This window comes from Tetrao urogallus, assembly GCF_951394365.1.
Source record: "Tetrao urogallus genome assembly, chromosome: 7".
In the NCBI taxonomy this organism is placed as follows: Eukaryota; Metazoa; Chordata; class Aves; order Galliformes; family Phasianidae; genus Tetrao; species Tetrao urogallus.
This window is the reverse complement of record NC_136820.1, coordinates 35784527-35802624: the sequence shown is the minus strand read 5'-3', so window position 1 is coordinate 35802624 and position 18098 is coordinate 35784527. Positions and strand designations below refer to the sequence as shown.

The 18098-nt window shown below is 40.6% G+C and overlaps 1 protein-coding gene across 2 annotated transcripts; it reads left to right on the top strand.

The window, feature by feature from the left end:
• Nucleotides 1-2314: 2314 nt before the first annotated feature.
• Nucleotides 2315-18098, top strand: MASTL (microtubule associated serine/threonine kinase like; the record flags this gene model as incomplete). Of its 2 annotated transcripts, XM_079538426.1 has the most annotated exons (13): nt 2315-2485; nt 3373-3510; nt 4649-4788; nt 6038-6126; nt 6806-6912; nt 7168-7303; nt 7963-8135; nt 9284-10501; nt 12074-12212; nt 13650-13664; nt 15726-15839; nt 15934-16035; nt 17941-18098. In XM_079538426.1, 13 exons carry the CDS (start codon nt 2315-2317, stop codon nt 18096-18098), a joined length of 2700 nt encoding a protein of 899 aa, XP_079394552.1. The 2 variants fall into 2 exon arrangements, with proteins under 2 accessions (XP_079394552.1, XP_079394553.1); XM_079538427.1 differs by lacking the exon at nt 13650-13664.

Sequence of the window (18098 nt, the reverse complement as noted above, 5' to 3'; positions counted from 1 at the left end):
GCCTTCCACAAGCACCAACACAATGACCGCAATGTGGGTCAGTCAGCTAATTTGGCAGAATCTTCACACAGCAGTACAAAGAGGCAATTAGCATTGCCCAGGATCCACCCGGTTAAGTTTTCCATACCGCTGATGTTGCATCAAAGCATTATGCTGATGGACTGCCTGGTTACACAGGCTGCCAGGTTACGCTGATCTGAGAGTGCGATGCCACCGAAAGGCCATCCTTCCTGCTGTCAGCTGTGCTTTTCTGCTTAAACTGCTGCTGACAAAAGGCAACAGCTGAACTAATGCTGAAGAGTTAAATGAGAAACAGCCATTGATAAGCTGACTTCATTTGAGAAAGCTTATTTACAACATTGTTTCCTACGCTGGCACATTAAATTAACAAGCAAGACTTCCACTGGCAGTGTCAAATTGTAAGCAAAGTACGTGCCTTAAAACAAAACAGAAGTCTGATGACACTGTCTTACTGAGTTACTGAAGACCATAGGTCTGCATGACCTCTAGAGAGACGGCTCTCTGCTAACACAGAGACAGCAGCAAGGCAATTAAAACTGGTTGGAATGAATTATTGACAGCAATGTATACAGAAAAGCAAGATAAAAACAACAGGTGAGGGATATTAAAAAATAAAGACCAGGAGAACAGCTGAGAGCTGTAAAACTGGTAAACACTGAGGGCCCTAAAACTGAGAGCCTCCACTGAAGGCCTCCACTCTAATAGGGCTGTATCACAGATGGCTTGTTGCAAGGCCATGGTTTGATAACAGGAAGATAGCATCAAGGTTACTTGCATTGCATATGCCATTCCCCTTCTTGCTGTTGCAACAGGAATACAGACTGTAGCTGTAGAGATACACAAACTGAATAAAGAAAACACACAGCAACCTGGCCTAAGACAAATGAAGACTGAAGTAAGAACTGGAGGGGCAAAAGTTCACAGAATCTTTGAACCACAGCACGGCTTGGGATGGAACAGACCTTACAGCCCACCCCATTCCAACCTCCTGCCAGGGGTACAGCTGCCACTCACTAGGGTGTCCCATCCAACCTGGTCATGAACACTTCCAGGGATGGGGCATTCACAGCTTGTCTGAGCAACTTGTTCCAGCCCCTCACCACCCCAAGAGAAGATTTTTCTCCCAGCATCTAATCTAAATGGTCTATTTTTCAGTTTAAAACTATTCCTTTTTGCCCTATCAGACCACATAAAAAGTTGATCTGTCTCCTCTTCATAACCTCTCTTTATGTTCTGGAAGACTTCAGTGAGGTCTCCCTGCAGCCTTCTCTTTTCAAGGCTGAATAAGCCCAGCTCCCTCAGCCTTTTTTCACTGGAGAGGTGCACCAGCCCTCTGATCATCTTCATGGCCCTCTGATCACCTTCACAGCCTTCCTCTGGACCTACTCCAGCAACTGTCTCTTTAACAGATCACATCACACTAGTTCCTCATCACAAGAGCTGCTCAGAAAGCAGTTTGTCAACTCCAATCCATAGGAATCCAAGCCTGGCTATGCAATCCTTGATTTTGCTACTTTTAAGTATACAGGTAGGGGAAGACATGTGCATGAAGCATACCTGAAAATAAGTATGGGGGACCAAAATCAGTCCTTTCTTCCTAAATATTACCTTCCCATTCCTTCATGTGTCACACTGCATTCTATTAAATTCCTGAACCTTCAGGCGTCCCACAGAAGCACAGAGGCTGCAAGTATCAACTTTCTTTTGAGCAAGAAATATAGATGACAAATTCTTAGGTAGTCAGTCAGAACAACAGCAACATCTTCTGTAACATCGTTACCAGTTATCACTAAAAAAATAGCCCCCCCCCCCCCCCCAAAAAAAAAAAAGGCTGTTTTTAGCTGCTGTGGATGACAGAGGGAGTCATCAGGGAGTGCTCCCAGTCAGGCCAGGGAAGCCACGAGGAGGAGCTGCGGTGCAGCAGAGATGACAGGACGCCATCAACGCAAAGCGCGGGCGCTGGGGCAGCGTTCACGCACTGGGAAAGCTGCGGTGAACTTCAGTCCACTTTTGTCAACAACAACCACTGAGTTCTGCGTGGTTACGCACAAAAATTGTATAAGCCTTCAAGAAGCAGACACCGCCAGCAGGCTGGGCGGCAGCCAAGCACAGCCGCACCACCACCACAAGCAGCTCGGCATCGCCACACCCACCACCCGCCATCACAGCTCCCCAACGGCCTTAACGGCCGCAAGTGCTCGCGAGAGTGCCGCCTTTCCCTGTGCGGCGCCCGTGACGTCTCGGGGCGGAGCGCCGCTTTGAACTGGCGCGGGGCGCGGGGCGGCGGCGCGATATGGGCACGGTGGAGCCGCGGTCGGGTGAGGGCGGTGCTGCCGGCCCGAGGCGTATCGAGGTGCCCCGGCCGCCTTCCATCGAGGAGTTCACCATCGTGAAGCCCATCAGCCGCGGCGCCTTCGGGAAGGTGTACCTCGGCCGTAAGGCGGGCCGGCTGTACGCCGTGAAGGTGAGGCCGCGGGGCGGGGACTCTGAAGCCCCGTCAGCTCCATCAGCTCCCGGCGCTGGGCGCATCCGGAGCGGGGATGGCGGGGGGCTGCGGCCGGGTTCGGAGGTGGCGTGAAAAAGGTGAGGTAAACACTGGCGTTCAAAGCTGTATGCGCTTACATGGCTTTGTTGTGAGCGCTGCCACCTCTGGAGCTTTGTATAAAGTCCTTTATCCTAAGGACGTCAGGGGGAAATTCTTTACAGAGGGAGTGATGAGGTGCTGGAACAGGCTGCCCAGAGAGGCTGTGGATGCCCCGTCCCTGGAGGTGTTCAAGGCCACGTTGGATGGGGCCCTGGGCAGCCTGGTCTGGTATTAAATGGGGAGGTTGGTGGCCCTGCATGTGGCAGAGGGGTTGGAGATTCATGATCTTTGAGGTCCCTTCCAACCCTGGCCATTCTGTGATTCTGTAATTCTGTGATTCTAATGCTATGCAGCTGAAGGGTTGTTTGCTGCTATAAAAGGCGCTGAACATTTTTGCAGTTATGGCCAGGTAGCTGTGTGCCCAGCTTTCAAGTTGTGTTATGAGTAGAGCATGTAAATCAAACTGACTTCAGCATCACCAGGACACAGGTGCTGGAGGTTGGTGAGCTTCCAGTGAGTGTGCAGTGTGTGCTAGCTGCCTGTCAGCTGTGCACGGCTGTGATCAAGTGAAAAGGGGTCTCCAATAATGTGTGATTTAGGATCTGCTTGTTACGTAGAGCTCTGTTCCTAAAACTATTATACGTTTATTTATATTGCACATGCGTGCAAGTTTACAGTATAGAGATGGATGAAGAGCAACGGTGGGTTGTGTGCCTAGGAAGAGAATGTATATCTGCTGTTTCTTTTTTTTTTTCCCCCTCCTTCAGGTGATGAAAAAAGCAGACATGATCAATAAGAACATGGTTCACCAGGTCCAGGCAGAGAGGGATGCGTTGGCTCTCAGCAAAAGTCCTTTTATTGTGCACTTATACTACTCGCTTCAGTCAGCCAATAATGTCTATCTGGTGAGTAACTGAGTGGCACGGGTCTTCCATTACAGCACTGAAAATGGAGTGCAAAACTTTATTAATGTCTGAAAATAGGAAAGTCTTTTCTAGTGGCTAGTCTGTTTTAGGAAGATGTAGAGAAGTCTTTTGGAAAACAAAACAAGAAATCATTCTGTTCAGAGAAGAAGGGTCATTGAAAAGATTCTGAGGCTCACTAATGTAGAAGTCTGTTATTTGTTGCCTGCCCTCAAAATGCATTAAGGCAGTTGGCCTGGGTGGTGAGGGGGTAAGTGGGTGGCAGAAGGAAGTGCTGATCAGTGTGGAGATTTGTGGAATGCAGCAGGGCTTGAGCATGCCTTTGTCACCTGCCGGAGCATGGTTTAAGGTTGCCTGCAAAAGGTCTGGCACGTCTGGTTTGCTGTAGACATATAGTGTGCTGATTACAGTACAGTTTGTGTATGAAAGGTATTCCTTTTTTGGGCTCTGTTAATCACTGCTCATCAAGTAGATGCCTGAGTCATATATACATGTACACCTCTACATGCATTAATAGGTTGTATGTTAATATCTAAATACTGGTGAGGCTCCTTGACAAAAAGATTTTTTTTACCATTGAAGAATGTTACATGGGTGTAGTAATATGGTTTTATGTGTTTTGTTTAATGTGCATCTCTTTTAACTGCTTTCAGTGTGAAGTGCTCTCACTCTACCCTATGTTTCTGTAAACTCACCATTATCTCATAAGGCTTGGGTCAGAATTTCATGTTGTACGAACACTTGCAAGATAAAATAATTTAGATACTTGTTTTTGAACAAATCAAAATGTCAGTGGTTGCTTTCAGGCCTTGAGTTTCACAGAGGAATGTAACAATTCATTTTTTATGATACATACATTTTTGGAAGCTGACACCTATTCCAGAAAGTAGTATAGGCAAAAAATGGAAAGCACTAATGCCTGTGAACAGAACATGCTTAATATCCACTTTCATTTATTTTATACAAGTGAAAAGCATTGTGTGGGAAAATGAAGTAAACTACCACAAAGAAGATTCTGCAGTTTTTTACTCTTTGAAATGATATTTTCTTGGATGTAAAAGCTTTTTGACTTACAAATTTGAAATGTATTTTAAATTACCATAAAATCTTCGAATGGCAGGTGATGGAGTACCTTATTGGTGGTGATGTCAAGTCTCTGCTCCATATTTATGGATATTTTGATGAAGAAATGGCTGTCAAGTATATTTCTGAGGCAGCACTGGCTCTTGACTATCTTCACAGACATGGGATAATCCACAGGTAAAACCTACTTTCTTATTATTATAAAAAATGACTTGGTAGCTTAGGGTCTTTTTTTTTTTTTAGCCTTCTGGGAATTTACATTTTGTGAAACAAATTTATTTGCCTTAATCATGTGCTCGCTATGTGGCCTTTACTAAGGACCATATGTGTTCACGATGCCTGTATGTTTTATTGATTAGGTAACATTATGTGCACATCTTATGCCCAGACGTGTGGCATGCCACCTGTAGGTCAGTTCTTTGTAAAGTGCCTATGAAAGGACAGCAACCCGCTGCTGTTCAGGCAGTGTATGGGGTTACTGGCTTGTGTTGCCTGTGGTGGCTTTCTGGCTGACATCACATACCTATCTTCTTTGTTAGCTAAGTACTGGTGTGCAGAACAGGCTGATTCTGCATCTAGACTGCTATTTTCTTTTCACTAAAGGAAAAACCATTTATTGATCATGACGGAATTATGATTATTTTGGGAAAACTTCTGCAAAGCAACTATAACCGGGTGGAGCACAGTTGGGTTTTTGCAGGCAAGAACTTAATTTCATTGGATTTTTTTCTCCAGCTTCCCCTCAAATGCTAACAGCCATTCCATAGTAACAGTTACCCCATTTGATAGTTTACAGAAGCTCTTTTTGCATTTGTATGCTGCAACAATGTCATGAAGCACCAAAAATAGAATATATCGATGTAAGTTAGCAGAAAAATATGCTATTTTCCTCTTCCCTTCCTGTCCCAGGAAATGCTGTACAGACATGGCTGTTAAATGAGTGCAAGTTCGAGAATCTTCTGAATACTGTGAGCAGAATAGCAGGACAATGAGATGTTTACTACTCTTAATGACTGTGTTCTCTGCTGCTCGTAGCAGTACTACAAAGAACACATGTGAGCTCTTTTTAGTTGAGGTTTGCTTATCATGCTTGTTCTCATGGTTCTCAGCTACACATCGGTAAATTTTGTGGCAGTAGTACTCAAGAGCACTTATTAAAGCCTCCGTATCATAGAATGTGCAAGTTGTGATGTGCGTGGTGATGTTACTTGGCTCCAGATGTCTGTACAACATCTAGTTCTAGATTTGTCTGACTCTTTTGGTGTATTTCTCCAACTGGAATCTTCTGTTGTAGCAAGAGACCTTACTACTGACAATCAGCATTATTGCCAGTTGTTTTGCACTGTATGTTTCTGTTCGGGTAGTTTCTATAATGTTGTCCAGTTATCTATCTTTTTGCTGACTGCAACTGTGTTTGTGTCTTCAGGGATCTGAAGCCAGACAATATGCTCATTTCTAATCAGGGCCACATAAAGCTGACAGATTTTGGGCTTTCCAGAGTTACTCTGAATAGAGGTAAGAGTTTCCTGTGTCTTACTTCCTAGAATCATAGAATAGTTTGTGTTGAAAGGGAGCTTTAAGATCACCTAGTTCCAACCCCTCTGCTATAGGCAGAGACACTTCCCTCTAGACCTCTAGGTTACTCAAAGCCCCATCCAGCCCTATCCATGTTTTTTTGGACATGCCTCTGTATTTTTTGAATGCTTTACTTCCTTGTAACAGGCATCTTCCATTTAAATAAGCCCAAATACTGCACTAGCACCTGATTTCTACAAAGTACTGATTAAGTGCCTGCTAGCAAGGGAGCTGTTCTGTGCTGTGCACTTTCAAAGCATACTTATTTATTCTTTGGGGCAGGATGTGTGAAAAATGAGTTATTTCTCCTAAGGGAAATGAATTTCAAAGTTTATTGTGGAATCTTGTAAGGGAATTTGAAGAGTGAATAGGTAATTATTTTTCTTATTGTGCCTCTGCTCATTTCTATCCTTCACTGCTTTCTTTTCTGTCTTTGTGTATATTCATTTCCAGCTTGAACTGGGACCCTCCCCACATAAACTGGAGGGTGCAAGAGCAGGTTGAAATGTGAACTTAAGCCTAATGAAAGATAAATCTGAACATGCTGTTTTCAAGTAGCAGAAAGATGTAACTGAATAGTCAACCTGAACTTTACCTGCTTCTTTTTCAATGTTTGTAGATATAAACATGATAGATATCCTTACTACACCATCGATGGCAAAGCCAAAACATGACTACTCACGTACTCCAGGACAACTGTTATCTCTTATCAGCTCTCTGGGTTTTGTAAGTAATTTTTACTGTTTTTTTAAGTACTTGGTTATTTTATTCTCCTTATCTTTAGTAGAAATTATAAGGCTATTCTTACACTCCTTCTGACAGCATTTCCAAATGCTGACTGACAATTCTGATTTAAAAAAAAAAAGTTACGCTCTATCTCCAGTGCAAATTTAATAAAGAATTTGTGAAGTTACACTCAGTATCTCAGGTTCTTTGTTCAGGCTCTGTTAACTTCTGTGTATGCTTCTTCCTGTCTGATAGTATACTCCTGTTGGAATGAAAATGCCAATCAATCCCAATTCAGGCGGAGCATCTGACAGTCTGCATGAAGTGATTTCACCCTTACCTATGATTGAGAAGGAAAACACTCCTCTTTCAACTAAATTATTCAAAACAGGTGAGTATACAAAACCTTGTACTGAGAAATACCATACTCTGTACCATTGTCCTTCTGTTTTATATATCTTTTGAATGTTATGAGGATCTTGAACCCACTGGATGAAAGTTGTTTACAGCCTTGCTATTTACCATTCTTCCATACTTCAGCACTGACACTCCTTCAGCTCAGTTACTGATGTAGTGTTTGGATTTCTTTTGAGTGAATAACTACTGAATTCGAAATTACTCTTTGGGGTTTTACAGAAATGGTACCAACTTTTATATGAAAATGGTTTAATATAGCAATATGTGCTCTCGTTTCAATTGTCTGATTTTTTTTATTTTTTTTTTTCTAACCAGAAATGCAAAAGTAAGTAATTATGTTGCTATTAGTAATGTTGCTTTTAAGCTCTTGGCAAGTGCCCACCTCAGGGAGAGGAAAAAAAAATATGTTTATCTACCATGCAGAAAAGGATATGAAAACTTGATATCACACAGCTTCCTGTAACTTCCTTCAGTGTGAAAGCTTGGCCTAACGTGAAGCTGGTTAATATAATATATGCTGCACGTGGGGATCAACATTTGAATTTTTATTTTTGATTTATTAGTTAAAAAAATATATATGCATGTATACACCTGCCTACATTTATCTGTCTAAATCTTTTTTTCTCTCTCCAGGTCTGGATACTTCTCCATTAACTCCTGTTATGCCTGTGAGGAGTTTAACTCCTGCTCTGCTTAAGTCAAGGGAAAGGTTTGGTACCTCCACTGCCAGTAGTCAGTCTCATATGTATTTGTCCAGTATGGAATCAGAGTGCTGCAGCAGCCCCAGGTGGGAGAAAGATGTAGAGGTCAGGACTGTTTCATTTTTCTACTACAAATTAATATTAGCTTGCACTTCTGTATGCATGATTGTAGGTATCTTTATTTCCTTCTCCCAGTTATTGCAGATTTAGAGAGGCCTTCTTACTGGACAAAGAACAGAGATTGTAATCAGTGTTGAACAGGAATTTTGAATCAGCCTAGTGGTGTTATTGTCATCCTCACACAAATGGTAATTCTGTGCAACGTGCAGAAAAAGCAAATGTCATCTACCTGCTGCAAAGCAGAAGAAGAAGGCAACAGTGGTTTGCCTCTGTTCTCTGTAAGGTGTTCAGTGCCGAAGCTTTCTGGGAGCTGAACTTTATCCCTGCAGTTCTGTAAGCTCAGGGTGCAGACTGAAGAATTTCCTCCGAAGTCAGGACTTGGAGAAGGAAAAAAAACAAAAACATAGAAAAGAATCCCACCAATGTTTCAGCCTGTTACCACTTGTAGTACTGAGGAGTTTTGTACCAACTGGTCCAGTCAGTAGCTAGTCATAGCTGGCATGAAGTCCTTTCTTATTTTAGACTGTTAATGAAATGTTACTTTTCTGTTTGGTCATTTGCTGCAATTCCAGCTTAGATCACACAAGGCAAAGAATTATGCATTGTTTGAAACATTTTCTGTCCATTTCTTAAGGCCTTGTTTCTGTGTTGTGTTATCAAAACAAGAGTGGTGTTGCATTTTCCTTTCATCTCTAGAGTAAAACGTGCTGCAGAGCAGTCAGGATAGCGTAGTAGGGTTCCGTGGTTTTGGTGGTTGTTGTGGTGTTTTTATTAACTGCAAACTCCTGTAGCTTATCTTCTTAACGTAAAATTGTTGTGAGTAAAACAACTTTAACTACAATTTCTTCATCCTTACACTCCTAAGATTACCACTTTTTCTTCTGTATTATTGTTGTAAACTTTTTTTCTTGTTAAAGTCTAATTATCAAAGCTGCTCCCCAGTTTAGTTCTTGGGTTTTTTTGAACGTAGTATGTATTCCTTTTTATCACTACTGGTGATTATAAAGAATAAGCAGTGCTTGCAACTTGCAGTTTACCACTGAAGTAGAAATAGGATATTTTCAAGGACACGTTTCTGTAATGCTGTAATTTTATTTTTCTCAATACTCAAAACATAATGTGCTCACTTGCAGCAAACTGAAGATGAGATATGTTCTACTACGGGCACAAGTAACAGCAGGCCAGCTCTCTCTTCTAGTAGAGAATTACTAAATAGCAACGATCCTAAAGTTCTAAAGAAAAAAGAACTAGAATCTGCTATTTCTCCCATCAGTAGCAATGATTCTGGTAGCAGGCAGAAGCTGGGAACCGAACGTTCTGAAATAACAGATACTCCAGTGACTACACTGGATATGAAAGGAGTAGTAAGAAAATGCCTCTCAGAAAACAAGATCTGGGAAGAAAAAGTCATTGCAAATAGAGAGATGACCAGTGAGATGTCAGAAACTGCCAGTTCCCAACAATCACCTTTGTTCCTGAAAGGTTCTGTCAAGCCAATCAAAGAAGAAGAAAGTTTTGAAAAGCCAGGTGTAAAAAGAAGCTTTGAACTTGTTGATACGAGTCCTTGTCAGGAATTTAACCATGTTAAAAAAACAAATGCAGAATATAAACGTGGTTGTCGGATCTCAGAATTTTCAGCAAGCAAAAGTACAGGTTTGACAACTGAAATTCAATCCTTAATGCTTTGTGGTGAGACCTGTGAAAGCAAAGAAGTTATGAGATGTATTGATAGGCAACAAACAGAAAAAACAGTTGTTCCAGTTGTAGCCAAAAATCTTTTGTGTGATCTGGATGTGGATCATGAAAAGGATAAAAGAGAGTACATGAACTCAAGTCTTTTGTGCGCTGATGATGAAAAACCTTTAGGAGCCCTGAGTGCAGATTCTGACCTTTCATTTCCTGAAATGTCTGTTCCAGAAAGTCATTTAGAAAAGCAGCTCCTAGATTTGGATAAAGGTGTTAAAGACCTCTCCTTTGAGGAACCTAAAGCAGAAGACTTGCTAACAGCATCACCTGACTGCCAAGATGCTTCACGAAATGGAGGGGAAGCAGATGTTGTTCAGAACTGCAGGATGCTATGTTGTGAGCAGGATAATCATCAAAAACACCCTGAAGAAACTTACCCTGACACCACATCATCTCCTTCTGAAAAGATTATGGGAACAGTTAATCTCTTCAGAAAAAATAATGTTGTTTTTCGAAGTTACAATAGTCCAATTAATATATCTAACGCATCAGATCCATGTAGCATGGCTTCTTTAGACATAACGGATCTTTCACCTGCTTGTAGTGGCTCCTACCCAACAGCTATTACTCCATTGCAGAAAGGAAGACCATACAGAGCCTTTCAGGTATGTAAGGGGACATGGGATCTGCGTTGGGTGCTGTTGACCTGAAACTTTTCTTTCAGGTGTTAGTTAGGAAAACTTGGAGTAGCTTGAATTATCTGTCAAAATAACTTTTGCTGGCATTCTTTCACTTACTGCATGTGTGGCTGACACTGTTTCTGTAAGAGCTTAGCAGTCGATGTATGTTCCCTGACTTGCCTATAGTTCAACATGTTGTCTGCCTTCCTCTGAAAAATCCTTTGCTCTTACAGCAAGCTAGTGAAGAAAACCTGTGATATTTTATCTCATCTCTCTCTCAGAGTGTAGTGTGTCCTGTGAGCTATTCTAGCTTTTCTAATGTAGTGGGATGTCTTTGACTTTCTTGTTGCACATCAACCAAGGCAGTCTGGAAATGCTGTTATGCTGCTAGGTTGCTGCTTTTTTCATCATAGGAAAATGGATTTACTGTCAAGTAACAATTAGAAGGATATTATTAAGACTTGAGCAAACAGTAACACCTGCTGTGGATGATGACACTTTTCTTTTGACTGTTAATCCAACTGATTGTAAATAAAAATGTTTTACAGTCAATTAGAGCCTTGGAAATGTGGGAAAAGTAAACATATGTCAGTCTGCATTTCCTGATCTATTTTGGTACAGCTTTACAGATCTTTTCTAATTTCTTAAGCAGCTGGGAGTATTTAAAGACTCCTGACAGAGCAACAAAGCCATTTGTTGGCAACGCGTTGAATGAAGTTGCACCAGGAGCAGACATTTCGAATGGTGTTTTGGGAAGGACTCCCTTCTGATTCTGGATTGCTTGCTTGTGTTTCAGCATAAGACTTAATTTACTATGAAACTTGTGTTCAATGAAACAGTCAGTGTACTGTGTGCTTCTCTGAGAAATGACTGGTGTTATATTTCTGTAGCTTGCATAGCAAAATGATTACTACTAAAACAGAAAGAAGGTAGATTTTGTAGCCCAACCATATGTTAAAATTACAATTAATTGATCTCTATTGTATTGAAAACAAAACTGGAAAAAAAAGTATACCAGATAGATAAGAATTAAGAGCATATTGAAAAATATAGAATAAGAGTCTCTGTAAGATACTTCAGTGATCTCTCTAGACCTTAACTGGAAATCTTTCACTGCAGTCAGCCTTACAGGCTCACAAGAAAACCCCACAGATGTGTATTTCCTTCAAATTACGTCCCAAATGATTTTCACTAGGTTTGTGTAGCTGTTAGCAGTCACCAAGTCTAACCTGAGGAGAATTTCATCTGCAGGCATTGTGTGTCACATAGCGTGTGGGCTGAAGAATCAATGACTAATTCAGCATGTTTTGAGTATACATGGTATGTAATAAATCGTGTGTTATTTTAGATATTTGAGATGCTTGTTTTTCATTAGCTAGTGTAAAGAACTGTGGGGAAAATTGGAGGTTTAGACAATATACTTAGTAAATTTTTTTTTTCAGATTAAAATTTAAGAGGAGTTTAATTTTGGAACATTATTTATGGATTTGACACTGGAAGAGAACTTGGAGTTGAGAAGTTTGGTTTGACTTTAACGTTTTTGTTGCTTACTTGAAGACACCTTGTCACGGAGATGCTGGCACACCATACAGGACCCCAAAGAGTGTAAGAAGAGGAGCTGCCCCAGTGGAAGCTGAACGCATCCTGGGGACTCCAGACTACTTGGCACCTGAGCTGCTTTTGACAAAGCCTCATGGTAAGACAAACTATGGAGTTTGTAAATGCTTAGAAATGTAGAGTAGTTACCTCTTAAATGTGCTTAGAGCCCTCAGCCCCTCAAGTAGGCATGTTTTTTTTTTTTTGTTTTTTTTTTTTGTTAAACACCTGGTTTTGTCTGCTGCCTGCACTCATGGCTGCTTGCCTCAGCAGCTCCCTCCATTTACTTTTTCACAAGGTTTGGGCTCTCTGGTGTAGTCTCACTTGTTAGCCTAATGCATTGGGAACAGTGTTTAGGCAGCCCGGGACCTTTCTGTTGCTTGGGAATCACAAATTGCTCATTATTAGTTTCCATAAAGACTCATTAAAAAAAAAAAAAAAAAAAAAAAAAAAAAAAAAAAAAAAAGATGAAACCAGTATGAAAGGGTCAAGCTTCCAGTTCTCAATGAATTTCACATCTGCTGAAGTGTTGCATGCAGGAAGACAAGTTTATAAAGCTGTGTTAAAACTAGTGATTCTTGATTTGAGATTTCTCACAGGTTCCTCAATAAAACTGGATGGTAGCCATCAAGTACTTATTGAGAATACTATAATAAAATGAAACAACTCGATGTTGAAGTGTGTAAACTTCTTTGACTCTAATACTGAGCTCTTCAAAAGAAAAGCTCTACAGAAAGACCAACATTTTCCTGTTAATTTTCAGACAGCAAAAGTCAGTGTACCCCTTGTTGTATTTATAGTTACATTTTATTTCAAAAAACAACTTTTAGGTTTTTGTAAAGTAAAATTACAAAGTAAATAGTCTTAGGAGGATTGTATTGAAGCTACTATTAAATATCCATTGAGAAATAATGATGACTAATCTGTAGAACAGTAAAGTTCTTTGGTCTGCAGTTAACTGCATGGAAACAGTTTAACAGACATAACAAATTTGAGTGTAACTGGACTAACATTACTAAAACTATGTGGTAGTTCTCACCTCTCCTGAATAGTCATGGTTATTTGGCAGATATTAAAATTGGATAGTGGCTGAAAATATTACCAATCATACTCTAACCAGATTTTGCTGTGTTTCAAGATGATTTCCATGCAATTATTGAGGGATTTCAGGCCTTCATTAATAACTTGCAAAGGATCTGGGTTTTCTGTCAGTAAATGGAAAAGCTCCCTTTACCTTCATTGAAGCCAGGGTTTGCTGGCTTCAAAACTCAACTTTCCTTCCCTAAATATTCCTGGTGGCATTAAATTACTTGTAAATGCTGTGACCTTAAAGTAGTTCTGTAACACAGCTATAGTTCTATTAGTAGCTTAGGCTTTAACAGCACCGTTTTATTTTTACTGTTGAGTTGCCAGATTTTAACATATCTGTACTCTTGTACTTCCAGAGTTACATTTGGTATCTGTTAATGTTTATATTTGTTAAGGGGTTTTGCAATAATTGTAATGCTTTCTTGCTTCGTTGTCTCTTTACATACAGGGACTCTGATCTCTGGTGAGTTTGCTGTGTACGGCATAGAAAAGAGTGCTCAGCATAACTGCAAGCAATCAAAGTATAATTAGATCACAATTCATGAGAACTCTTGGATGAGCAGAGTCTATATAGAAAGAGATGTGCAACGTGTATTCCACATAATAATGTGGGGCTTCCACAAGAGATTCAGGAAATATCAGTATTGATGAGGCTATCAGACATCGGAGTAATAGAATCACAGAATGGCTTGGGTTGGAAGGGACCTCAAAGATCATCTAGTTCTCTAGTTCCAACTTCCTTGCCATGGGCGGAGTTGTCCACCACTAGATCAGGATGCCCAGGGTCTCACCAACCTGGCTTTGAATGCCTCCAGGGCTGGGGCATCCACAACTTCTCTGGGCAGCCTGTGCCAGGACTTCATCACCCTCTTGGTGAAAGAGTTCCCTTTGATATCTAATTTACATCTCCTCTCTTAGTATAAAACCATTTCCTTTTGTCCTGTCACTATCTACCTGTGTAAAAAGTGTATTTCCCTCCAGTTTATAAGTTCCCTGTAAGTATTAAGTAAGTGAAGTAAGTATTAAGTAAGTGAAGGCTCTGGAGCACTTCTCCGGGTGGAATAAACCCAACTTGTCTTCATAGGAGAGGTGCTGCAGTCCTGAGTGTCCTTGTGACCCTTCTCTGGACCCACTCCAGCAGCTTCGCATCTTCCACGTGCTTGGGGCAGATCTGGATGCAGCACGCTAGCTGGGACCTCAGGAGGACAGAGTGGAGAGGGACAGTGCCCTCCCTTGTCCTGATTTTGGTGCGCACCAAGATACTGTTGGTGTTCTTAAAAGCCATATGTAGTCGGAATGCAGATGCTTTTTTTCCTTACTGGTTCATTTCTACTTCATGCAATCAGTCTGAATCAGTTTGTGTATGTGAAGGAGAGTCAGATGTTTAAGGCTGGGTATTTCTGCCTTGGTCTCCAAGTACTGATAGACCCGACTTGGTCAGGATGTGGTTGGAGTTAACTTCAGTTAAACTTGAGGTGAGAGGGGTTTAAAATTGCTGCAGAGCCCTGTGTTCCTGCTTTGTTCGGAGTTGTGATCTAATTAGATTTTGGCTGAAGCTGGGAGTTCTTGACTTGAGCATCCAAACACTTCTAACAGCGATGGATGTGATTTCACTGCTCTGATATGCTTAGCTTGGTGGGGCACTCCTACTGCTGTTAGAGGTTGCTATAAGTGCATTATACTAGCTATACAGCTTGCAGCTTTTCTGAATTTGGTTAAATAGTCCTTTTGAAATGGCTGGGAACACTTATTTTTCAATACTAAAAAACCCTTAAAAATTACCCTTTCATTTTGTTTCAAAATTCTTTTTTGCAGTGTGTGGCATCTGTTCTTTATGTGGTGGCACAGGCATAGCTTAAAGATGAAGAAAGTTTAGAGTGCATGCAGTGGTGTTTGAGACTGCTTTGCCTGCTTGTTTTTAACTGGTTTAATAAGATTTTGCAAAATCCAAAACTTGGGAAAATGAAAATAGCAAAGTTGTGAGCACTGTTAACTACACTGAAGCCCTCATCAGCTTCAATGACATGGAAAGTAATTCCAGTTTTTCACATGCTGGATGCTCTCTGCAGGCTGTCTTGAGTATTTTTGGCATACATTTTAGTAAATGAAGTTCTAAGTGTGAGTTCTTTGGGTATTCTCAAAGACCTAAGGGAGAGAAAGATACAGGATGGCAAGGTGGAGTATTTGTCCAGATAGTAGAGCATGTATTGAAGACAGTCATCTCCTGTCAAAAAGAAAAACAAGCCCTTGGAATATTGAGCTCCTGGATTCTTTGTGAGAGGAGCTGATAACTGAAATAGCTCCCTTCTTCTGTCAGTAGAAGATAGAAGTAAGGAACAAGATAACTTTGAAAAAAGCCCTTTAATATTTTTTTGTCTTCTGTGTGATTGTCAGGCACAACATATTTGCATTTAGTTTCCAAGAAGTTTTGCAGGATTAAAATACTTTCAAATTGTTTTCTCATATGTTTGCACATACACTGAAATAATGTTTTTAATAATAATGGTCTGGGTTTTTTACTCAGGTTCTGCTGTGGACTGGTGGGCTCTTGGAGTTTGCCTGTTTGAGTTTCTAACAGGAATTCCACCTTTTAATGATGAAACACCAGCACAAGTCTTCCAGAATATTTTGAAAAGAGGTAATTATTTCAGTAATAAAGGAAAATGTGAGTTTCCTTCCCAAAGTTGGCTGTATGGTTTGATTTATTGACTCATCTGCATCATTGTCTATAGATATTCCCTGGCCAGAGGGTGAAGAAAAGCTGTCTGACAATGCCCAAAATGCAATAGATATTCTTCTAACCTTTGACAGTGCGAAGAGAGCTGGACTGAAGGGTTGGTATTAAACTTCTTTTGCGTTCATTACAACCAAGGTGATATTGATCTGCTCTTGAAACATAGGCATTGTAATTTATTAATCTACTTATGGTCTATATATAGTGCTGGGACATCTGGTATGTTGAAGGTCTCTTCTGTTTCCTCAGGAGTTTTGCCCTTCTGAATGAGGAGAGTTCTGGTGGAAGTTGAAGTGTTTTTCTATTAATTTTTTTTGCTTTAATGTTGTTTTGCTATGAATATTCCGTGTTTAACATCTGACACACTCAAGTTCACTGTTACTGAGTGCTGTAACAGGTACTTAGGGGACCTAGGCAGAAGTGATTTATAGGCTTTTAATCAAGGTTTCTGTAGTTTGCGAGAGAAGTTTCCTTCACACGGTAATTCCAAGGAGTTTATTCATAAGAATCAGTCTGTCTTTGCTGAATGTATGGGGAATATTTGTAGGAATTAACTACAATATACACTTTACGAAGTCTATCCTTTTTTTCCCCTTTATGGGGTCTTAAATAGTTCCTACTATAGCAGGGCTATATTTCATATAAATTTGATAATAAAGAAGGAAACCTATGAGGTAAGATGTTTTAGAAAGGGGAAGAAATCTTGAAGAATTGCTTAAGGAACTGCTGGGGAAGGAATTATTACAGAAATGGTACCCTGAGAGTAAAGTTAGAAGCTCACAGCCAGTTCAAATCAGAGAAGGCACAGATTTGTAAGTGAAAGTCATGATAGCAACAGGGACTTCTGACTTTTAATGTCTCTTGAAAAACACCTAATGTTTCACTTACACAAATTATAGTCTTTATCCTAGATAATAGGGTGAAATCTAATTGCCTGTAAAGCATATAAACATAAACTTAGATGTGATAATCGTTCATTCCTTCTGAGGTTCTTGAAAATTCCTTCTTTGTCAGGACCTACAACATGGTACAGTTTTTCCTGTAGAAGATGACACATTCTGCTCATCTTTTCATCTGAAGACAGCAAAGTACATGGGAACTCCATGAGCAGAGCCACGTACAGTTCTGATATGGTGGTCCTGCTGCACATGTAGTAGTTGAAGTGGCTAAGAGGAGTTGGAAGACAAACTGCCTTTCATTTTGTCTAAAATAATTATTTGTTCTTTAATACTGTGCTACGTCATTTGATCAGGCAATGTAAGAACAATAAGCAAGTGTTAATGTTTTACCTCATGCTTTTAGTGTTAGGCAGTTTGCATTTACATTTGTGGTGGTGCCTTGGACAAACTTCTGCTTCCTTCTAGATATGATTCTTGCCTGTCCCAGTTTATTTTTTTCCTGTTAGCTTTTAACGTGTGTGATATCTCAAAGCAATAAAGCCACTTCCATCAGGGATTGGTGTTCCTGGGTTATCTATCTTTATTTGCCTTGTGCTAAAGAGACTGAGCAGATAAGTTCTGGAGTCTTGTAGCTTGGTTTCCCCTGGGAAAAGGTTGGGGAAGGGGAATCTGGTGGTCTGTGGTAACTTGGCTGTAGAGGTGACTTGGATTCTGTGTAGAAACTTAAATCCAAGTGAGAGGAAGATGATTTGGGGGCTGTATGAAGCAGAAAGCTGTTCCATGAGCTAGTGTAAGACAGGTGGTCTAGGGCAGTGTAGGATTTTGGCATATCTAGAAACTGAGATTAAAGCAATGCTTTGTTTCACCCCCAAGGAGCATCTGACCTGCTGTGTGTGGAACCATTCCTTGTGTCTTGTCTTGTGTCTTGTGTGGAACCATTCCTCCAGCTTGGGGAAGAAAGCTTGCATGGCACTAGCTTGATCCCACTGATGTTGAATGTAATCAAAACAATTGCAATTTGCCTTTTTGTGAATTAAAAAATACATATGAAAAGAAGGAAGTTCTGAATGCTTATGTAATAATGCTTATATCAATTTCTGTTGCAGAACTGAAGCATCACCCCCTCTTTCATGGTGTAGACTGGGATAATCTACAGAATCAGCCTATGCCTTTCATACCACAGCCAGATGATGAAACTGATACCTCTTACTTTGAAGCTAGGAATAATGCACAGCACCTGACTGTGTCTGGATTTAGCCTATAG